This window comes from Scatophagus argus, chromosome 13, assembly GCF_020382885.2.
Source record: "Scatophagus argus isolate fScaArg1 chromosome 13, fScaArg1.pri, whole genome shotgun sequence".
Taxonomy (NCBI): Eukaryota; Metazoa; Chordata; class Actinopteri; family Scatophagidae; genus Scatophagus; species Scatophagus argus.
In genome coordinates, this window is record NC_058505.1 from 4,696,981 (window position 1) to 4,719,836 (window position 22,856).

The window sequence follows — 22,856 nt, forward strand, 5'->3', positions numbered from 1 at the left end:
GGAATCACACTTCCTCAGGTACTGTACTTATGTACAGATTTATTTGAGTCTCTTCTTTTGATTTTATAATTCTACCCATCAGCATTTTACCATCAGGTGGAAATATTGAAGGCCTACTTTTTGCTTTGCAACAATTATCTGACTTCTGTTGTTACGAGGTACTTTGCAAACTGAGATGTTTGCATACAAAACAAATTAAGATCATGTAAAATATAATGTTTTGATTGTTGGTTGGACAAAACAATCGCTGTCAAGGTGTCACTCTGAGTTCTGGGTAATTGTGGCAGCCTTTCTCATGAACCAAACAACTGATGAATGGCAAAAACGATCAGATCAGATTAATCCATAATACAAATCACAGTCATTATCATTACTGGACTGAAACAGTGAGCTGAAAGACACTGAAACGTTGAGCAGAGCTACAGAGTCTGGTGCAGGTTCGTCAGTGCAAACCTGTCAGCTGCACAGGTTTGTGCCTTCAGTAAGAATTAATGGGCTGAGATGCTTTGTTAGCTCCGGTCTTTGATGAGCCTTTTAAGTGATAGTTTTGAAATTAAGTTGATTGTGTCTGTTTTCTCCTCAGTTCTCAGTCCCTTATGTTTGAGGTTCCCTTTTCTTCTGCGTATGTTAACTCACTTCTTTCGTCCGGTGCAGATCATCCAGGATGAAACACACTTTTGAATCATCTGTTTAAAGAAACGTAATTCAGTCTGAGTCCGAATTCGCTCTCCTCTCTACAGTCAGCAGCAAGACTTCTGACTGCAGACGCTGGCTGTTTTTCTCCTGTTTTGAGCTTTGGCTACGATGGTCGACTGTAAATTTTAGAATCGTTATCTTTAACACTTTATTGATCACCTTTCCATTCCTGTGCTGGACAGCTTGTGCAAACATGTCTGACCTGTTCATAAGTTATGAGTCGAATCCCGGCAGGAGGCCCTCCAGCATCACAGGGCGCCTTTAGTCCATCCAGAAGCCGTGCTGTAAATGAGGGGCTCTGACCTCCTCTGAAAGGCTGTGGATGAAACTGACAGCCCAGCTCCATCTTTGTCTTGTTTTTAATGGCTCTCCTTCTTCACTTTTGTTCTCTCTTTTTCCGATTTGTGGTTTTATGTTTCTAACGTCGCTGCCTTCAGTTTTACTTGTGCAAAAAACAGTACGTACTTTATATTTGTTTGTATGTAGGCATGCTTTTGAATACTCTGTATGTTTGTGCTTGCAGTATGAATGCCTGCACATGTTTGCGTATTTATGCGGGTATGTGTGAGTTTATGTAGCCTGTGCATACATGCATTTATCTCGAGCATTAATGTAAAAATCCTCGGACACACTGATATAATGATAATATAATGCAGAGAAACTATTTAAAAGAAGAATGAAGCTTCAGTTCTGAAGAATATTCAGACAATGTGAGAAAATATTTAAATATCAAGCCACACAGTGAATGTATTGAACAAATGACAGTAAACAAACAGTCACAGTCATTTTCTAATCTTGGTTTTGTCCTCCCGTTCCTGCTGATTTTTTTTTGCTTTGCAGTTTTGCTCTCTCTGCTGCTCTGCAAAGCCTTTTGAACTTTCTTTTTAAAAGTACTTGGTAGCTTGTATAAAATGTATTGATATTTATGCTAAACGGCTGTTCCTACTTCACGAAACATAAAACGAATCATTCTGAAGCTGCGAATTTAAGTGCTTTAAGGAGGTGGTGTTGTTTGTTTCAGCGTGGCTGGAAAAACAAATGGTTATTTAATGTGCTTCTGCGAGTCTGTTGTGCTGCATGTGTACACACAGAGGACTTTAATGCACTGACAGAGCACACAGCTTACAGAACACACACAAGAAACCCATACTGAGAGATACAGAAAGATTCAACAGCACTGAAAATGATTTACTCTGAAATGTTTGTTTAGGTCTCGGGCTGTAAGGCTGCAGCTAAGTCAGCTCAACTCACCTCGAAAACGTGCACAAGTGCATCAAAAGCTGCTAAACTGGTGTTAAATTAAACTTAAAGTGAGTTTAAAAAATATGACAATTTGGAAATAAGGAATCACAGTGAAAGTGAGTAAAAGGAAAATGTTATTTAAGCAAAAAATACACAAAAAGTAAAAGTAGCTTGTGCAAAAAACCCTGCTGAGTGTCATTATATATTGTTAGACATATTTTACTGCGTGCTGTTAATTAAACACATATGAAGTAGGTTCCTACTTGCAGACGCACAGGAGTAAAAAGTAAAATAAAGCGGATATACGGTGGTGTGAAACTGCAGTACTGAAGTATAGTACCTCTAACCTCTCCTGCAGTACACGTCTCAACACTGATTAACAGAGACTCGGTGTCCCTGCGCTTTCCAGGATCTAATCACTGTCTTATCTTCATCATCCACCTCATATTTCATGCAGCAGACGTCCAAAGATGACATGACGTGTATTCACTGTACTCCAGAGTAATCCGAGCAGAGATTTCCATCACATAATGCTCAGCAGGAAATAACCATTAAACAAAACGGCCTTATCACCCTCTTGCAGGTAGGCTCTTTAATTAACTGCGCTGCGCCTCCACTCTTTCAGCCCCCCTCAAACTCGGGGGGTTTTAAGACCCAGCAGAGCTACAATAGTGAACATCTGTCGCCTCGGTCTCCACAGTATGAATTGCGCCTGGGCTCCGGTCTGAAGGCACACAGGCAGCGGCAGGCGGGCTGGCACAGCGCGGACGGACTGAAGTGGATTCGGGATGCGAACAGATGCCGCTGTACCATGAGAGGAAGTGGAGCCAGACGCACTGAGCCGCAGCGATAAGACAGCGCGCCGCAAAATGAAGACACCTATGGTAAAGGTCTCTGCCTTGTAGCCCTGCAGGCAACTGTTTGTGCTCGCTTTTAAATCCGGCGTTGTTCTGCGAACTGCGCTCCCATCGCCATAACGCTTCTGTGTGCACTCTTTAGGATCAAAAGATTAGGATGTGAACAATGGACACCCAGCTGTTCGGCACTAAGCTCGGGCTTTTCCTTATAAGTAGCTACTACAGCGTGGACCACAGCGCTGGGTGTTTGTGTTTTTTTCCCTGCGGTTAATGCAGATGCATGCATTTTAAAAAAAAGTGCATGAAATGTGATGGCTTTAATGGCCTGTAATGAACCTTGTACCAATTTAAACAGCTGTGAAATTAAATCGGTAGATCCAACAGTTCTTGTTCGGCATTGTGCCACGAAACAAATCAAAAGTGACGCGTGCTGCTTATCTTCTGTAATTTGATATGGATTTATAGAGTGGCAGCTCAGACTGAGGCACCTAATGACTTACAAGGTCAGGATATCAAGATGAACTTTATGGCTTTCGGCGCTCACCGAGGTGAGACACGTATTGTAAATTACTCTGCAGATGTGCTCCTGAACGCACCATTTCCGCGCGAGCAGGCAAACTAAGTAGAGATCATCATTAACAGCCTGACATCTTGTCGATGTCACGAGCGGACCCTCAAATTAAATCGATAAAAAGCTGTTTTTTATTTTTTCAAGTTTTTGGTCCGAAGTGACGTGACTGACAGGAAGTTGGAGTTATTGACAGAGCAGCTGAGGATGAGGATGGTGTCTGAGCTGAGAGAAAGCTGCCGCTCACCTGTCGTTACGTGTACAGGTGCAGCCTTAACTCAGCAGGGCTAACCTGTCAGCATGTGCTTGTGTCTTTGCGTCAGCGCCATGGGATAGCGGTGCTTCTCGTGCTCCTCCTGTGCGCCAGCTTGTTCCTCGTCTACAACGGCAGCTTCAACGGCGCTTCCAGGGACGCCAACGACACGCACGTCCGGCAGCATGAACAGCAGCGGCGGCCCACTGAAGCCTCCGTCAGGGTGGCCAAGCCTCACCCCCCGGTCCTCCAGGGATACAGCGGCATCATCGACCATAAGGTAAACAGATGTGGCCGTGTGCGTCTCTCATAATGCGGGGTTTAGGTGCGGATGAATGGCTTCAAATGTGCGGCTGATGCACCGCAAAGTGTGCACCAAAGCCTTTGAAAGTGAAGCTTTCTTGCATTAGACGTCCGTTTCGACACTGCATTTTCACTTTTTCTTCCTCACTCACTCACACACACACACACACCTACACCTTTCCTCCTGTCTAATGACCAGCAGTCATCTATCTGCAAAGCTCTTTAGAGAGAGAAGGAGCGAGCCTCCCCCTCGTCATTTATCACAATTTTCTCCAGCACGGTGTTACGCCACACTCAATACCCACCTGTCGTTACTAATAACAGCTTAGGCTACAAATGAAATCCTTGGCTGCATTCTTATGCTCTAATTGATAGGCCCAGGAGACCTGCAGCTAGGTGAACCCTGACGTCACTGTAGGGGCGTATTGACTTCCATCTATTTACCGGCCCAGGAGAAAACAATCAATGTGAGTACTGGGGAGCGGAAGGCGCTGCAAGTAAAGCAGACCTAATCACCTTGTAAAGGCTTTTTTTTTCCTCGGGCAACTTTCAAGACAGTGTGCTTCTCTGCAGGCACTCTGGTTGATGGGCTGTTGGGTGGTGTGTGAAACGGTGTGCACCGCTGAGCCAAATGATGGATGCAACAGTTCTGCAGCCATTGGGTTTAAGACGCTCGCGGTTTAGAGAAATGGTTTTGGCCGGACTCATTGACAGATTATGAGACAATAGGCCCTTGTAAAAGGCTCCCCAACCCTCCTACAAGACACCCAAACAGAATCTGTTTGTATTTTCGGAGAGGAAAAGAGGGGCCGGAGTACACTCTGATTTGTGGTGGTGTTGAAACGTTAGTCCGCTCGCACAATTAAAGGCTGTAAGTCAGTGTGCTTTTCTTACCCTTGAAGTTTGCTGTCTTTGAATTGAGAAGCACCTGAATCAGCTGCGTGGGAGATGCCTGGACAACCCTGTTTCAGTATAACCTGTTTTTATCTCTTTGGGGTCTTTTTCTGTCTCTTGTAGTTGTTTTGTGTCTCTATCTTGAGGAGTTTTGTGCTTCCTTGTAGTTATTTTGTGTTTCTCTGTAGTCGTTTCCAGCCTGTGGGCCCTGGGGGTAACAGGGGCCCTGGCCTCTGTGTCTGGTAGGCTCATAAACGCCTCTTTCAAGGAAAATATCTGCTGGCATCTGAAAACGTGTTTTAAATCGTCCAATTATGTCACATAATTTGCATATGAGTAATTAGGCAGCCTCCTGCCTGCTTTTGGAAGAGGCTGTGGCTGTGCGCATGAGACACACGAGCAGCATGAACATGAATCAGCCAGACGGATTTTAAAGTCAACACATTGTTCCTGCAGAAAAGCCAGAAAAGGTAGCCTGACTGGTAAATTAACTTTTTCTAAATTAAACACTGGGGGCCCTGAAGAGTCACTTTATCTTGTGACAAAGTAATGCAAGTTGGCAGCAGAAGGTGGAAGTATTATTCATTAAAAGGAATCACACTGGTGCAGAAACCAACAAGTGTGGAAGCTTCTAATGTTGATGACTGTGAAAAGTTCAGCCGGCAGAGTTTACTCAGGAGAAATGCTGCCTTAAGTTTCCCCTCTGAGGACACACTGAATTCACAGTTCACTTTACATCTCACATACTGTGGGAAGATCAGGGGACGTATAAATAAATACAGACACATACATGTATTTTATTTTCATCTTTTTTAGGGTTTTTTTTTTTTTGCTTGCTTGGTTTAATCAGCTCTGGCATTTGACTCACCAACATGATTTTAAAGCTGCACTCAGGGGGTTTGGTGGTTTCACTACAACAGAGTGCAGTCTGGCGGCAACACATTGCAGTCTAATCCACAGTTTTTCCATATAATCCAAATGACTCAGAGACAAAAGTGAGCATTAAAATTATTAGTGAAATGTTATTATTATTATTTTTTTTTTCTGATTCACTGCTGATCTGCGCTAAACTCACTGCTCAGATACTTTACTTTTACTTTTAACCTTCTGTAAGATGAGATAAACCTGGAGAGTGAAGATTTGAAAGGTGAGGTTTTGCCGCATTTTATGCCTTATAGCTTATAAAGATAGTAGAGGGATGACAGGAAATGAGCAGGGAGAGAGAGAGAGACAGACGGGGAAACGACATGCAGCAAAGGACGGCAGTTGGATGCAAACCGAGAACGGCGTAGTTCAAGGTTGGCGCCTTAACCGCGAGGATGGAGAGTATTTAGTCGTGTCCTCAGTGCTTCAAAGTGCCGTTTGAGAGCTTGGCTTCGGGGTTAAACTCAGACGTAGCGTTAGGCTCAGGTTGCACAAGCACGTGTGAACGCACCTCGTCACGCAGCATAAACAGAAAACGCATGAACATTTTCACATAGAAGGCTTACAGTCACAACAGAAGTTTCACACGCGTCCGTTTTGTTTTCACTTCTAGATAACGTGGTTTAGTTTACTGGTTTTTGCACAGCCTGTTTGTCATGTGGATTGTAGAGCTGCGTGTAGTGCAATTTGCAATTCACACAGATTTCAGTAATTTAAGATTTTTATCATAATGACTCGGGGCTGTGCACCAAAAAGTCAATTTTAATGCTCTGTTTGTAAGTTCTATAGGTGTGATGCGCCTGATGTGTTACCCAACATTAAAATCCAGTTTATATTTGTCCAGAGATGCGGTCAATATGCCAGAGGCTGTTTAGCTTTTGGTTCTCGAATCAGAATCATTTCACAGCTAAGTCACGTTGTCAGAAGTTGAGTTCATATGAAATGAGTTACTCATATTTTAAGACAGCTAATGGGACACGCAGCAGCATCTTTTTTCTCACTGCCTGAAATGTCAATATTCAGTGACTGTGTATGTTTTGATTTGATGAGGATTTGTCTGTAATGCGTCAGTAAACCCAGAGAATTGATTTCCCTCCACTGACTGGAGCAGCCGAGCATCCAAAGTGAACCAGCGATTTAATTTTTTTTTCTTGGCGATAAATTTATTGACATTTTGGTGACAGGGGACATCAATTATAGCCACGGCTCCAATGAGCATCACTTTATACTTCTTCAAACCTGTTGTTATGTCACCCTTCACATTCTGCCACTTCAAGCTGTAATCAATACTTTGTGATTGGAAAGCACTTTGCTACTGCAGCATGCGGTAGCGCATAATCTAGTGCAACCTTCAGATACTTTGCATTCAGTTTTATTGTGTCCTTCCTGCAGTTTGACCTCATGGATGAGCTTTCTCTGCATATAAATAAAAGTGAGAAAGTTGTGTGCCTTGTCCTGCATTTGTTCTCCTGAAGCACTGAATGATCTATGTGTGGGAAAAAAACTACTCAGACGTGAGTATTTGGCTTCTTCATCTGCGCTTGCTGACCTCTCTGCGATATTGATCTTTCCAAGATATCAGCTGGCTGACATGCAGGGTGCAGTGCCAGTCAGCCCTTGACCGATTCACTTTATTTTCCACAATCTTATCACATCCCAGATAACATTATGAAGCCTGTAAGTTAGCTGAAGACATTCGGTCATGATGTCAAAACATTTTCCATAATGTTGAATTTTTTTTCCTCCACATTTTCTCACATTCTTCAAACATTTTGGGTTTTTTTTTGCACATTACAAACAGTAATGCATCTAAAATCCATTCAAATTCTTTGTACCAAGTTCTTTTCAGTGCAACATGTTTGATTTAGGTCAGAATGAAGGGGAATTTATTTGTAGCTGTGCAGCAGCGTTGGTTGGCCTGGACATGTGCTGTGAAGACTGTGGAGGAGAGGGACGCGATAAGGAAGCAAAGAATGAAAGTTGGGAAGGAGATGAAAAGGCAGAGAGAATCTCGTAGGGTAAGGGCAAAGAGAATGAGGGAAGAGGACAAAACTGGGAAAGTGTAAGGACGGAGAAAATGATAAAAGAGAATATTGGACCCGGGAAAGGTTCTGCCTGAGAGAAAAGACGAGTGAGTGAAGTAGGAGGCAGCAACCGTCACATAAGGAAAAGATAGAGAATAAAATCCCCACGGGTTTCCTTTCTTCTAGCACTACCCTCCGTTTTATTTTGTCATTGAGGAGAAGGAGGAGGAGGCGGAGGAGAAGGAGGAGGCGGACAGGAAACCACTCTCACTCGTCTCTCTGTGGAAATGGGTGGATGAGCCGGTGTAACCGTCTCCCTCTAAATGCCTCTCTGACACCAGCATCATGCAGGTTTTTAACTGATATCCTACGAGACAGGTGGGGGGGAAGTAATGGGAGATTTCAGCGCAGGCGAGAGCGAGGAGTCTTATCAAACATCAGGGACACCTTGATGTCACGCAGGAAACGAATGAACTGGGCTGATTTTGCGTGTCTAACAAGACACAAGATGTTTTCATATGATTAAAAGTAAAAATAAGACAAAGAGTGTACAGCCATGCCAGCAGCTCTGTGCATTACGTGTAGATAACAAAATAACAGATAACACTGCCAACATACTGATGTTTAGCAGGTAGCATTTGGCATGTTCACCGTGTTGGTTGAATGTGCTTTGTTTAACATGTGCTAAATAGCACTAAATAGCAAAGTAAGCTAAGGGAAATGCTGGTTGTAGTAGTAGTAAACAACATCAGATGATGCTGCTCGATGAAAAGTCAAGAACTCGCCAACATGATTACAATTCATCCTGAGGGGAATATGAATGTCGTGGCAAAACATTCAGCAGTTCCTTTGAGACATTTCATTCGACAAGTCAGGAAAAGTCAAGGGATCGTTCAAGTTTTTAGGGTTCATCCTCTGGGCTCCCTGAATGTCCAAGCTAAACTTTGTCCCAGTCTTAGTGGATGCTGAGATATTTCACTGAATAAAATAAAAATGTTCGTCTGCTTGTGGCGCTCGGCAAAAAGTTAGAAGATCAACAAAGTTTGAGATTCAAATCGTCTGAGAACAATGAATGTTTGTCCCAAATTTCATGGCAATCTATCTAACAGTTAGCGAGATATTTCAGTTCAGACCGAGGTTTTAGATTGACTGTCCTGTCCAACCAGTGACACACTTTGCCATCTCCACAGCCACACTAGTTACATACATGAGACTGGCACATCCAGGAGCTTCATCAGAGACGACTTCACCAGAGACTTTAATGCAAAATAGCATACTAATGACCCAGTATCACCTCAAGGAGGTGAATAATCAACCTCAAAAAATACCTGCAATAAACAACATATGTACACTGTCTGGAACCCAACCTGACGTCCAGATGTGTATTCAGTGCTGTCCTGGTCCAGACTCAGCTGGTAAACCTCGTTTGTTGGTGCGAGTGCTCGCAGGCAGTCAGAACTGCTGATTGTTTTAATGTTTTTAGCTGGAGATGACAGTCATGTTTACTGATGCTGCTATACTGTACTCCAGCAGCCTCGCACACAAGCTAGTTATCCCAGCAGTAACTCTCACCAGCATCATTTAGCTATTTACCACACTGACAGTCAGTATTCATCTTTCTTCTGTGCCTCCCATCTCAGTGTGAAAGCTTTGGTTATAAAATGCTGCTGTTTGTAGTTTCTGATTCAGCATAATATCAATGACAGAAGCTGTGTTCCTCCTTCTAAAATTTGCAATTCCCAATAGGTTTTTTCGATATTTGGTCTTAATAATCACACAAAAGCTGTCAGATGGAAATATGAAGTATGATGATGGTTCATTCGTAATTCTTATTTAAAAATTTTACTAAAATGAAGAAGAGCTGAGGGTCGCAGCTTTGGTGCTTGATGTTTGGTCACGTATTGCTGGCGTGATGTTGTGCAGATAATCCCACTGAGATGATGCAAGAAATCTACAAAGCAGATTACTCTGCACAGACTGGACAGAGTGGGTTTTACATATATCTGGTCTGGAAGTACTCACTGTGTAAGTACACTTCGCCTGAAGGCATCAGCCAAGGAGAGCGAAGCCGTCTGTGCCAAGGAGAAATGACAAGGCATCCTTCTCTCAACTACAGCTTCAGTGACAGCTGGAGAAGTGAGATGTTTAATATTTCATCTCAGACAGCCACATCTTCTATGGTTTCCTCTGAGCAACAAAGTCATTTTTCACCGTTCATTAGGATTTTGCTATGCAATCAGCCAGCTGGATGGCGAGTCCAAAAACTCCCCAATTAGGCCGTTATGGCCAAGGACTCTGTAGTCAATTTATGCAAACTAACAATGTTTGTGAAGTCTGCAGGTCTGTGTGTGTATGTGCATAAGCTTGCGCATGTGTGCACGAGGTTTGTCTTTGTGTTTTGTACCATTTTGAGTTTTAAATTACAACGCAAGCTGCACGAAGCATTAGCGACAGATAACCACTATTTTCATGCAGGAACCTTGTTAGAATGCTAAAAATGCTCCATTTTGTCTGAAAAGAAGAGAATAGTGGTTTCGTTATGCCACAGTGGTCCCAACTGGGGCATAGTCTTGGATTTCAACTTATCTCCAGTGCATTCTGCTCCCGCCAAACATAACACAGCTTCAGGCTCTTTCCAGTGCAGGCCTGCAAAGCAATTATGGATGAAGAGTGTGGGGGGGAGGGGCGCTGCCTCTTGATAAGCATTCCCTCGACGGAGTAATCTCACACTTGGCGCCTTTTGGCATTCTGTGGTTAGGGAATCACTGGTGAAGTCATATATTTTCAGCACAAAGGAAGTGGAGGTAAATTTCTTGAGGCATTTGTCACAAGCTGAATGGTGATTTCATGCTTCTCCGTGTTTTAACCTTTGATGCTTGGTAAGCTGCAGCCTGTGGAGTGCTCTCCTTGTTTGGCCCCTGAGAGGCATGTAAGGGATCTGAAAAGGTTAAATTATGATAAATAGATGATACCTTTTGCCACAACATTGGGAGATAGATGATAGGCTGCCGCCGTATTCCTCGTGCGTCGTTGATATCGAATGCAAAGAGACGCCTGGCGGAAAGCTTTGCAATAAAACCCAATTTCTTTGCTTTTGTTTCCTTTGGCCCCACAGATACGTGAGGCCATCTTACATTACTCAGCTCTTTAGCCGTGATTGATGAGCGTGTCCTCCATGGTGGGAGAGAGGAATGATGAAACTGTTACTTGCACTTTGCTGTAATCTTTTCCTGTGTGCCACGAGCCTTTTCTCCCCTCCACATTAGAAACATATTAGATACCAATTAATTATGAAGACCTGAGGTTTTACGAAACTGTTAGCTTCTGGCCAAAAATAAAGCAAAAGAGCTCGACTGTATTAAAGTTGGCCTGTTATAGAGAAACCTTCGACTGTAAGCATGAAGAAAGATCCAGCCTCCTGTAGCCTTGTGGTGTTTTCGCTGACGTGACATTAAATCGTTGCCTGCACCACAGTGTCGAACTTCAGTCCCAATTACAGAGTGGACTTTGATGTGTATCCCATCATCCCCTCGTTGAGGAGACATTGTCACGGCTGTTCAATCGAAGGTCCTTTGTCTCACGCTCTCGCTGACGAGGCTACTGATCGCACCTTCAGTGATGTTGAGGAGTAAGCATTTTTCCTGGACGCGTACAGAGCTGCTTCCTCCTCCTTTTACCTCCTTTCTGCTGGAGGGACACCACATTAATTCAGGTTATATCAACAGCAGGGTCTTTCATGGGACCTCAAATCTCTGTAGTGTAAAACAGACGCTGTGGAGGAGTCCATACTCCCTCCGAACAATCTCAGAAGACGCGCTCGCTCTGAATAAGTCAAAATGTACATGGAAACTTGCAACAGATGAAAGGAAAAATCTGAATAAATGAGTGTAGATATTTTCACAGAGAAACTAAGGGCTCACTGAATTGTTTAATGAATATGTGAATCACATGCCATGGCTTTGATAGTCACCAGATCTCAACCAAACTGAACACCTTTGGGGGGGTGAATGCAGTGGTTTTGTTATGCCACGCTGGTTCCAGCTAGAGCTTTTGCTTGGATTTCAGAGTTTTCTCCTCCCTCCAGACATAACACAGCTTCCAGCTCTTCCCAATGCAAGACATGCTAGACAGGACTCTTGACCACCATCATCAAAACACCAAGTGAGGGCATATGTTTTGGAGGAATGTTGTTCAGAGACTTCTGTAATTACACTAAGGAGCACTGAAGCTGCTCTGGAGGCTTACGGGTGCCCAACAACATTACTGATGCACATGCATATCTTCAAGTTGCACACATAATCTTTACTCCTATCTATTTAATTTCAATAATGATCCACAATCTAAAATGTGATCTTATCTTTCAATTTTGAAATGCCCTGTGGGTTACGGCCAGACTTGAAATAACCAACAAATTTCTTCTTTTGCGCTATTAAAACACAAAATTGCAGTAAAAAGATCTTTTTCGGCAGAACCTCACATTGCATTAGTTACAATGCGTCACCTGTAGAAGAGTTAATCCAGCCATCACTCTCTTGGTACTGTATGTTCACGACGGGCAGATCTGTGTTACGTGAAGCTTGGAAGCAGAAGGAAATTAACTGTCATGATCTTTGCAATTATGGAGGCCGTTAACACTGATCTTGATCTAAAATCATCAGAACATTCCCATCCCTACCTGTAACATCAGCAGTCTTTCTCCCTTTCAGATAAAATAACTGTAAAAACTGGCTCCAGCAACTTACAAACAGATAACTCAATGATCTGTATGGGAGAAGGAGTAGCGTAAATGAGAGCTTTTTGAAAAGGAGAAAAATCTTTGTTATGAATTATCCCTGTGGTTCTGTTGTTGTACCTAAATTGCTAAACTCTTCTAAACGTCTTCTGGCGTTTTTGTTGCTTACCAAACAAATTGCGGTGAATTACCACGACTCTCGACTGGAGCAGAGCTGACCCTAAATTGCGTGTAGCCAGGGAAAACCGACACGGATTGCAAGTGATGTGGCTTGCAGAGATTTACGCAATGTATATATGTAGCTACAGATGCATGTAAATGAAGGACTTTTAAAGCGCACCTGGATTTGATTGGGATGCCGTAAATGCAGGAGAAATAAAATGGGGTCCAATGAAGGATGAGAGATGGGAAAGAAATGGTTTGAAATGGTTGGTTGTGAGGGAATTAAAATATTATGAAATCGTATTATAGCTCAATATCCATTGAAATTGGGTTCATTTCTACTGACAGGTGCATTGCTGATTGAGACGCCCAAATTATTTATGTTTATATTTTGTTATCCGTTACTTTCTCGCGTCACCTGCGTGTTCGTTTTCAGAGGAGCCTCCTTTTTCAAATGCAAGAAGAAGCCAGTTCCCAGAGAGAGGGCGAGATAATAAAAGCCAAGTATTTGTTGGTACAATAGATCAATAAACAGGCTTCAGAATAAGAAACCTAATTCACACGTAGCGCACATGCAGAGTCGTCTCCTGCTGTGTAATGAATACCAGCTGTGATTCAGAGTGGAGGTGGATGGAGATCGCTCTGCAGAAATGTTTCCGTGCTGTTCCAGCTCTTCTCTGATAGCACGCCGCCTCCATTAGTGCCGAGGCAGACGTGTTGGTGCGGCTCTGCAGTGAACGTGGACACTAGAGGACGTAGTAATTTGTGGATGACAGAATTTCACCCTTGTTCACACCGTGGCAATCGTGGCAGAAAGCCAAGTGTGACTGTTGTGCTTGTTTCTGAAAGTCAGAGAGATTGGATCATTTCGCCACGTTGACACCTGGGAAAAAGTCTCTTTCAGCAGGTAGAAACAGAATCTATCATCCCCCATCATCCTGAAATGAGGCAAGTCTGTGTACACTGCAGTGTTTGCCCAAAGTTTTGAACTTTATTGAGATCTTGGACAAACCTCAGCAGTCGCAAGTGGGTCACACTGACATGTAGGTCAGCAGTGGAAGTTTCCATGATTGTGAGGACGACTAAATTGATTTTGAGGCGGGGGAGGCACAGGGCGTAGTTGATGGGGTCTAACCCTCACTGGCTCAACAAAATCTCATTAAAAGAGCTTGCTGACTCAGTTTCCTGCAGTTGAAAAAAAACAAATAAAGAAATGTTTTGTGGGACGAGACGCTGGTGTTTTCCCCTGCTACGTGTTCCTATTGCAGCAATATATCCAGTGTTATTTCTCATGGACACCTGAGACTCTCCCAGGTAAAGTAGCAACGATACAGATTTTATGACCCCATGTTTGAAATAATACTACAAAATTCACAAAACAAAACACAGCTATGGTTGCTAATTCTCAGCTCTGCGATTGGACGTTTCTTGGTACAATGCAACTTGGGAGTTATAATTAGTATAGTTAGCTTTTAGTTTTTACCTTTTCTTTTTTCAGTCAAAGAACCAGATGTTTTACTATTACTTAACACAGCTGCTCATCTTTTGGGCTGATGATCCACACACGATGAATTTAATGATGATCCAAGCAATGGAAAACTTCTAATTGTCACTACAGTAACATTGTCTACATGGGCAAAATAAATGGGGCTTTTACTTCAGGAACGAGGAGACGCCCCCTCACACTTCACGGCTCTTTTATGGTTAACTGTAAATGAAATCATGCAAAAGATTTCATGAAAAGCACAGCATTAATCGTAAATCTGTAACTCCATAGTTGGAATGAAAAGATGATGAATTGTAATTCAGGACACATAACTAACTAACGGTAACTAAAACAACACTTCCACACAGTTCTGGTTCTTAATATCATCCGCTTTCAAGTCAGACAGCCTTCAGCAGGTGAATCATGGCTGCAGAAAATTCGTCTCTCACCCTCGGTATCGTTGAGTCCCTATCCTGTCCTCCGTGCTTCTGCACAGCAAAATTAACCTGTGCTGAACAAATCGACTAAATTATAGCCCGACGGCCTCTTTGTAGAATCAAAGGACGCTTGTTTTTCGAGACAATAAGCTCAAAGTCAAGTGGGATCCGTCTTCATTATAAGCCAGCAGGCACATTACTGTTTAAAGGTTTCTCCAGCTTCTTACAATTAAAAAAATGAAATGCATTGTTTGCCGGCCATGTGAAAACAGTCTAATAACAGAAACAGAAACAGAAATGGTTTTCCTCATTAAACATTTGGAACAGCACTTGTGCCACTTTCTGTTGATTCCAGCAGGGATTAATCTCTCATTTATGAAAGAACTCGACTTGTTTAGAGTCGAGTAATCTCTTGAAACCTCTGCCTTCTCTCAAACCGCAGATTTTTTTGTGGTTGTGATAAACAAATGGAAACACGAGTGAAGTTTGTTCAACACTTGTTATCCTTCAGATGTTTAAATCGAAGCTTTCTTGCTGTGGTTAATAGAAGTTCAGAAGTGGTCCCCAAACACCCAGATTTCCTCCAAGATCAGCGCTTGGCTTTGAAACCCAACAAAGTGTCAAAACATCTGAGCTGGGAAGAAAGTTTTAAAATTAAAAAAAAAAAAAAGTTTTTCACACTGAAAACGCTCTTAATTGTTAATTTTCCACTGAAGAAGAATGATGTAAAGCTTCAGCTGGCTCCAGCTAATATGATGAACAGATGCAGAGGCTCATTTCAGCAATGCAAAAGAGTGTCTGTCTATTTATGAGCTGAAGATGACTCCATTTCCTCGCCTTGTAATCAGCCTTAATTCCTCCCTCCATCATCATCTCATTAATAATGCAACGAAAGCCCTGATGACGATGATGATGATGATGATGGTAACTTCAGATGCTTACTAATAACCAAGTGGAGTAGTATTGACTGCACAGGCGTTAATATCAGCTCAGGCTCTTCTAACGCTCTGTTATAACGTCAGCCACACAGCAGACGGATGTGCAGGGCTGGAAACGTTTACATTAAAGTACGTTTACCAAAGTGCCGTAGCGGGCTTTCATTTTATACCCCTGCTTCACTACGCTTCAGGGGGAAATATTGTACTTTTTTAATTCACTACGTCTGTCTGATAGCTGCACTTACTTTTCAGATTAATAATTTACATTAAAATATCAGATAGGGTTCTAAAAACAATGTCGTGTTGCAGTTTAAACCAGTGGTGGATCTCGAGCTGTCAGCGTTATGAAATGCCCAATATGTTACCAAGAAGCAAAGATTTGAGAGAAATAATTCCTTCGGTCCAGTATTAATCCTCTCACAACCCCTCAAATTTATCTCGTGGCCCATTGGAGGGAGCCAAGCCTCATGTTGGAAACCTCCAGATTAAACTCCCTGGTGGTATATAAAGTAATTAGATTCACCTCAGTAGAAACGGTACTGTGCGATACTGCTTACGTACTGATGTGTCGCTTTTAATAAATCACCAACAGGGGAAACTTTTCTGCAAAATTACTGCTTTTGCTGATAATACTTTGTTAGTGTTACTCAGAAGGCAGGACTTTTACGTGCACTTGAGTATTTTTGCATCGTTGTACGGGTGATTTTTCGGGGTCGGAGTACTTCCTTCCCTCAGCACAGCAGTTTGGCCGTGTGATGCTCACAGTAAGATGCAGTAACGTGAAAACGCTGATCAGGACTCATTAAGGGATAAAACAGTCAGGGAGCTGAAGGCTGTTAGCAGGCATGTTTGTGTTTTTATGAATTCCTGGTATGCAGGCTACACTTGGGAATAAACTAATGAAGGTCATTGCCATGGGACAAAAAACAACAACAACAACAACAACACATTTTCAGCTCCAGAGTCACTGGATTATTTCTTTCTTGGCGAAGATCAACCTGTTTGAATGTAACTCACATCCATCTGCATGTCTGTTGCTGAGTCTCAGATGTGTGTCCATTAGGTAAATGAACAGGCATTACTTTGGCAATAAACATTAGCATTGTGATTCATCTCATTAGTGTTTTCCTATTAAAAAAGTCTGTGCCTCATAAACAGGCCCTACGCTCAGTTCCACTTGGTCACACTGGGAATTTAAGTTTTTTGTCATGTGGAGGAGCTCATCATCATTATTATCATTAATATGAGTCCTTTGGGTTTGCTCTCTTTTGGCCCCTCCAGTGGGACTTTTTAGGACTATCTTAGGACTACATGACAAAAGTCTACTGACTGTACCTTTACGTGAACATTACAAGTTGGCGGCTTAGAGATAAACAGCTGATGAGGCTAAATCTCCAGCCTTAACGGGTGCCGTTAAAGCACTGCAGAAGAAGAGGGCACAGTGAGACACTTAGTGACATCTGAAATGTGCCAAAAACTTTACAAACTACAAACTGAATGTCTAACAATGTGTTATAAATGCGTTTTAAGTGTATCAGTAAATAACCTAAGCTATCAGATAAATGTAGAGAAGCCAAAATATTTCTTCTTGAAATGCAGTAGAGCTGAACTGTAAAGTTGCAGGAATGGAAATGGAGGTAAGGTACAAGTACTTATGAGTTACTTTCCAGCACTGACATACTGTAAACACACACATGAACATGAAGAGGGACTGAAAGACAAACTGTCCTGTCCTGCCTGCCAATATGAAATCCCAGGAGGAAAGTTTTCCTGCTTGATGCATGTTGTCTTTGACAGCTGGTGTTTTATGCACTCATTCACACACACACACACACACACACACACACACACACACACAGTGGCCACTGTCTCTCTTTATTCTCTGTTCCAGCACATCATGGACACACTCCAACTAGAATATTTAGTACAGGAAATGTTTTCAGAGGGAAGCAGAGCTTTCTTCCACATTGGGACTGTACTATTGGTGATGTATTATTGATGTCTTCTTTTTGTTTTTCTTGGGCTTGTTGTTATTTTGCGAGAACACAACAGTAATTGCTCCTGTGGGATTGAGCTTGACGGGATTTATTACACTCGCACTCCTAAGATTTAACAGCCAGTCTCGAGACTCCAGAAGTTTTCGTGCTGGTGTGAAAATTGCCTGTTTGCCCTTGTTCACAACAAACTTGTCATCTCGAGTTTGACGGTTAACAGTTTTCCTGAGTGCCATATTCAAATGTCCTCCCGCCGTCCCTATCCATGCATATATTCAGCTTCACGCTAGGATTATATTGCACCTTTTATCTTTCAGTTTCATTTTCAACTCGCTGTATCTTGTGTAGAAAAGGGACTTTTGCAGTGCAGGCGTGGACGTGATGTGAACACGAAGTAGCGGCGCACACCTTGTGCTCAGACGTCTCCTCCAAGTCATTACACTCGCCAAACCTCTCTTAACAAGATCATCTTATTGGTATTGATCCAGTCCACTGTTTACAGCCCCGTGCTGGGCGATAACCGTGCTCATCAGTCCAAACCACTGATCTGAGAGGATTATGGGAAACATATCAGCCCAACACATCAATAAACGGTGTGATGATGATAATGATGATGATGACGATGGCAGCCGTGAGCTCACTCGCAAATGTGAAATCTCCTCAAACGCTGAGCTGACTTCAGGTGTCTGGGCGCGATCGGGACGAGGGAATCCCGTAGATCTTTTAATGATGTCTGAGGCTGGCGCTTCACGCTCGCATAATGACCTTATCAGATGTCATAACTCCAGCAGCTAAGAAGCGAGTGTGCATTACTAACTTTCCCTCATCAAAGCGTGCCCCTGAAATCCCTCCGTGTGTCTCTGAAGGCCTTGGCCTACATTTCCTGGTCTCCAAAGTGCTTCTTTCTCTGACAGCCACTCCTTTTTCTTGCTCCTCTATTTCATCTATCAGACTGCCTTTTATTTTCCTTCCCTCCCTGCCTCACTTTTTGTCTTCCTACCCCCTCTGTTCCTTACGTCCCTCTATCATTTCCTCCCTGCTTTTTCCTCGTCTGTCTTCACCGCTCGCCAGCTCCTGCTACAATATCAGAGCTAAAAGAGGGGAGGGGGAGAGATTCTTTGACCTGGTAAATTGCACCTCATTCTTTGTATTCATGTCAAGGCAGTCATTCCTACCGTGATGTCTGTGTGGTCCTCGCAGCAGTAGCTCTCTCCTCCTCTATCTGGGTGGAGGTTATAGGGACAAGCAACAGCTGCATCATTGTACAGTCTGCACCGGTGGCTAGCAGGCTGATATGGAGCCAATTAAAGCAAAAGAGTGTGTGTTGTAACAAGGCGCAACCCGATTCCCTCCACACTCCCACTGGCTTGACATGTCAGACTGCCTGGGTCTGGTCTTTCCAGCAGCTCATACTAATAGAAACCCTTCATCAAGTGTTCTCCTCTTCAGGTTCACCCACATCGGATGGGGTGAGGAAGAAGAGGAGGTGGAGGAGGAGGAGGTTTGTTTCTTATCTGGGAGAAAAGCGAGGGAAAGAAACAAGACCCGTGCAGGTGGTGAGGAGAGTTAAGGTTTAATGACACAGAGTCCTGCCTTCAGGGCAGAGTCGGCCTGCACGCGAGCTGCAGAGGTGTTTGGAGTTTGGGATACAAGGGCATGTTTGATTGGGATTCAGAGCGAGGGAGTAGAGTGTGAGACGGAAGTGGAGCTGTTCAGTGAGAGGAGACACAACAATACCAACACCGGGATAATAAAATGTACTGCAGCACTGTGGATTTGCCGTGACAGTCTCACAGAGATGATGCTGCGACTTTTGTTGTTTTTGAAAATATAAACTGTGGTGTTCTGCATACAGCATCCCAAAACACCTGACCCCTTCACATGAAGCAGAGTCTTCTTCTGTGAGCACACACAGGATTTCACAGGTAAAGTCACAAACACAAAAATAACACAGGAAATAAGAATTCTCTTATTTCCTGTCTGGGTATCTTATTACTCCTGGTAGGGGAAAAGGTTGCTCATACTGCAGAGATCCCCTCCACACATGTATTAACATGTATCTGCCATTTTGCAGAAAATTACCAAATTAAAATCCCTAAAATGGCCCCCACTCCTTCTCTATAGAGAACATATTTTTCATTTAGATGATGTCATGATGTCTCCTATGTCACTGTAAAAGTCTACCTTCTGTGTGTGTGTGTGTGTGTGTGTGTGTGAGCACTGGAGGCTTCAAGTTTCCGCATCACATGTGTTTATGCTGAGTATTGGGGCAGAATCACAAACTATTTGTGATGTCTTAAAATCAGATTTTCACCGAGCGCAGAGAAGATCTACACTTTCAGCAGTGAATGTGACAACAGCCTAATAATGTCAGACTCTGCAAATACACATTCAACTGTAGGAGCAAGAAGAAAAACACATTTTTGACTTTGAAGGAGATTTAAAAAATAAACCAAAGTGAACCTTTCGGTCCAACGAAATCGCTCCATCCTCAAAAAGACGTAAATGAACAAATGAGTAAATATTTAGATGTTTAGCACAGGCTGTAAACTGTGTTTTTGAGGGATTCTGCAGTTTGTTGCCAGGGACTGAGAAGTCAAGAGTGTTTGTGCTTCAGACTGAAACAAGAAACTGGATTTGTCCACCGCGTGGTCTTCACCTTTTGCTACTGAACATGAAATAAATTTAATTTACACCAACGATCAAAGCTGTTGTTTTTCTCTTGAGGACGGCCATTAGTTGCATAACCGCAAGTGGTTTATTGTCGGGAAAGCGTAACCGCAGGTTGTTTTAGATATTTTAACAAACAACAAATGGTCTCGTCCTGCTGGAAAAACACTCACGATACGCACCAGACGCTCAAAGCTCTCGTGTATTTTCCCTCCTCCGCTCAAAGATATTTGAAACATGTCTGAAAAACTACAAATATAAAATGTTTCCACACCAAAGAAAGCTGTGAAGCAAAGTGATAATCATCGTTTGTGTGATTTCACTTTATTTCGACTGATCACCTGACACCAGGTAACCAACAATTGAATCATCGAGTTGGAGCTGCCATTTACGGCTGCATTGCAAGTGTTTTCTTAGAATTATCATGCTAATCAATCACTGAGGCTGCAACTTCTTCTTCTGTTATCTGCTCTTTTTTAGAGCCAAAATATCACAAAGTTCTGAATTACTCTTGTCGGGCTGCTTGTCAGTTTCTTCAAGGCGTACAATGGAGGTTTTGTCAGTTGTTGTTTGTAAAAAAGAAAAAAGAAAAATGACTCAGATGTGCAGCAAACTAGAAAGTCGTCAAATACCGACTGACTGCTGAGTTTCAGTAAAGTCTGGGAATGAGACTCAGCAATCAGCTGTCGTTTTCTAGAAACGTAAAAATGCTAAGAACACAAGGAAACCGAGACAGGGTTCAGGGTCTCAGCAGATACAGACGCCAGCACACACTTCGAGTGTGTCGTAAGCGATGGTGGAGAAGGATTGTTTTTGTCTACAACAGGAAAATCCTGCAGTAGTTAAACTTTAAATTTGGTAATTGACTGCAATTTTCCGGTTGTGAGTTTGGTGGAAGCTGGCAGTGTTTATTCAGAAGTCTTTGTTGTATTTTGCCATGGTGTGTTTTTGTTGTGTGTGTGTGTGTGTGTGTGTGTGTGTGTGTGTGTGTGTGTGTCTGTGCGTTGGAGAGCGAGAGGGACTTGGTTTGATGTCCTCTAAACTGTTGCATCCCTCTCCAACGGCCGTACACTTTTTACTTTGATCACAAACAAGTGCACACAGGCGCACGTTAAATCCTCACTCTGCGGAGCTGTGTGTTGGATTCCTCCCTCTATGTCTCACACACACACACACGCACACACACACACACAGAGTGAAGAGCCCTCTTTACACTCCCGCTTGCTTTGAAGATCAGAGCACAGCCACCAAGATGCTCTGGATGATATCAACCCCCACCCCCAACAACATCATCAGTGTTGCCACTTATCCAAAAAAACACTCTCAACCGCCATCAATGAATTTTCATTAGTCTCTTTTTAGGCCAGATGCTGTTTTTCTTTCTGAAGTAGATAATTGCCCTCCATCAAACATGTCTCCTTTTCAAGGTGCTCACAGAAAACTCCGGCCTAATTAAGAGCGGAGCGTCCGAGCAGCGGGAGCTGTCAACCTGGAGTACGACTACTGACCGCTGGAATCCCTAATTGCCCCGTTTCGATATCCACCCTCACCTCCTGGTCCCTCCTCCTCGTCTTCATTAGTTCTCGGCAGCGCTCACTCCCCACCTCAGCTCTCTCTAATGACTGGTCAAATGTGTGCGCCGGACAAACAGCTCCAAATAAGCCCTCCTCCATCGCCTCAGCCCTGCAGCACTCAGCCTGCCGGAGTGTGTGCGTTTGTGTGCGTGTGGACAAGCACTCGACAGCACAATAGAAATGGGTTTGATTCTTCTCTAATTGGAGCGTCTTTTGCATCATAACCGAATTCAGTTTTTCCTCGCTGTTGTTGCCTCCAGCTGTTAAGATTTCACTCTAATTGGTAGCCGCACTCGCATCGTGCTTCCATCGACTCTAAATGGCAATTTGTTTTTCTATTCCTCGCACTGTACGCCCTCTAGACCTTCAGTCCAGGTGAGGACGTCGAGCGACTTCAGGTGAAGACAAACAGACCTAAGTCACACGACCACACCTTCGTCATGGAGGTCTGGAAGGAGGACAAACTCGCAAGTCAAAGCTGGAGCATAAAATTCACGACATGGACGACATGGAGACGATCACAGAGACAGACGAGAGGAGAGACTGAATCTGTCCGTCCATTTCATTTCTTTATCTGTGCATTTTTTTTTCCTTCTCCTCCTTTTCATCATCTCATATCATAAATTGCACATTTTGGCTCTCGCAGTAGGAACCAGCTTAAGAAATTAACTTGTTTTTTCTTAGGGCATTTTTGTCCCTTTTTATCTGATTTTAGAGCTTTTTTGTACCCCTTTTCACAGGCAGTTTTACTAAATGATGAAATAACACATTAGCATTGCAAATATCCTCTCGATTCATCAAAGTGAGATTTGCTTTAACTTTACCCCGCTGTTACAAACAGCTGGCTTTACAAAAGACTGTGGTGTCATCTTCCCCGAACCAGACTGTCATCTACTCAACACTGTTGATGTTGATTTTGTTTGAGGATTTTTTAAAGTGTTTTTTATTTATTGATTTAATTTTTAGATCTTGGTTGTCTCAGTTGCTGCTGCAGTCGTTTGCAGTTTGGTGTTTGTCTCTGGGGATGGCAGTTTTGTTCAATTGGTTGGTCCACATGTGGCCACTGAAATACCGCAAAGAGAGAAACTGAAGAAAAGGACTC

The 22,856-nt window shown here is 43.0% G+C and overlaps 1 protein-coding gene across 1 annotated transcript in view; it reads left to right on the forward strand.

Annotated features, from left to right (window-relative positions):
- The first annotated feature begins 2,423 nt into the window (after positions 1–2,423).
- The window catches only part of st6galnac5a (ST6 (alpha-N-acetyl-neuraminyl-2,3-beta-galactosyl-1,3)-N-acetylgalactosaminide alpha-2,6-sialyltransferase 5a), a 43,136-nt gene continuing 22,703 nt past the window's right edge, over positions 2,424–22,856 (forward strand). The window contains exons 1-2 of the mRNA XM_046407455.1: positions 2,424–2,822; positions 3,687–3,896. Of these exons, the coding sequence (XP_046263411.1) occupies positions 2,808–2,822; positions 3,687–3,896 (225 nt within the window). The 5' untranslated portion in view covers positions 2,424–2,807. The remainder of the gene's footprint in view (positions 2,823–3,686; positions 3,897–22,856) is intronic.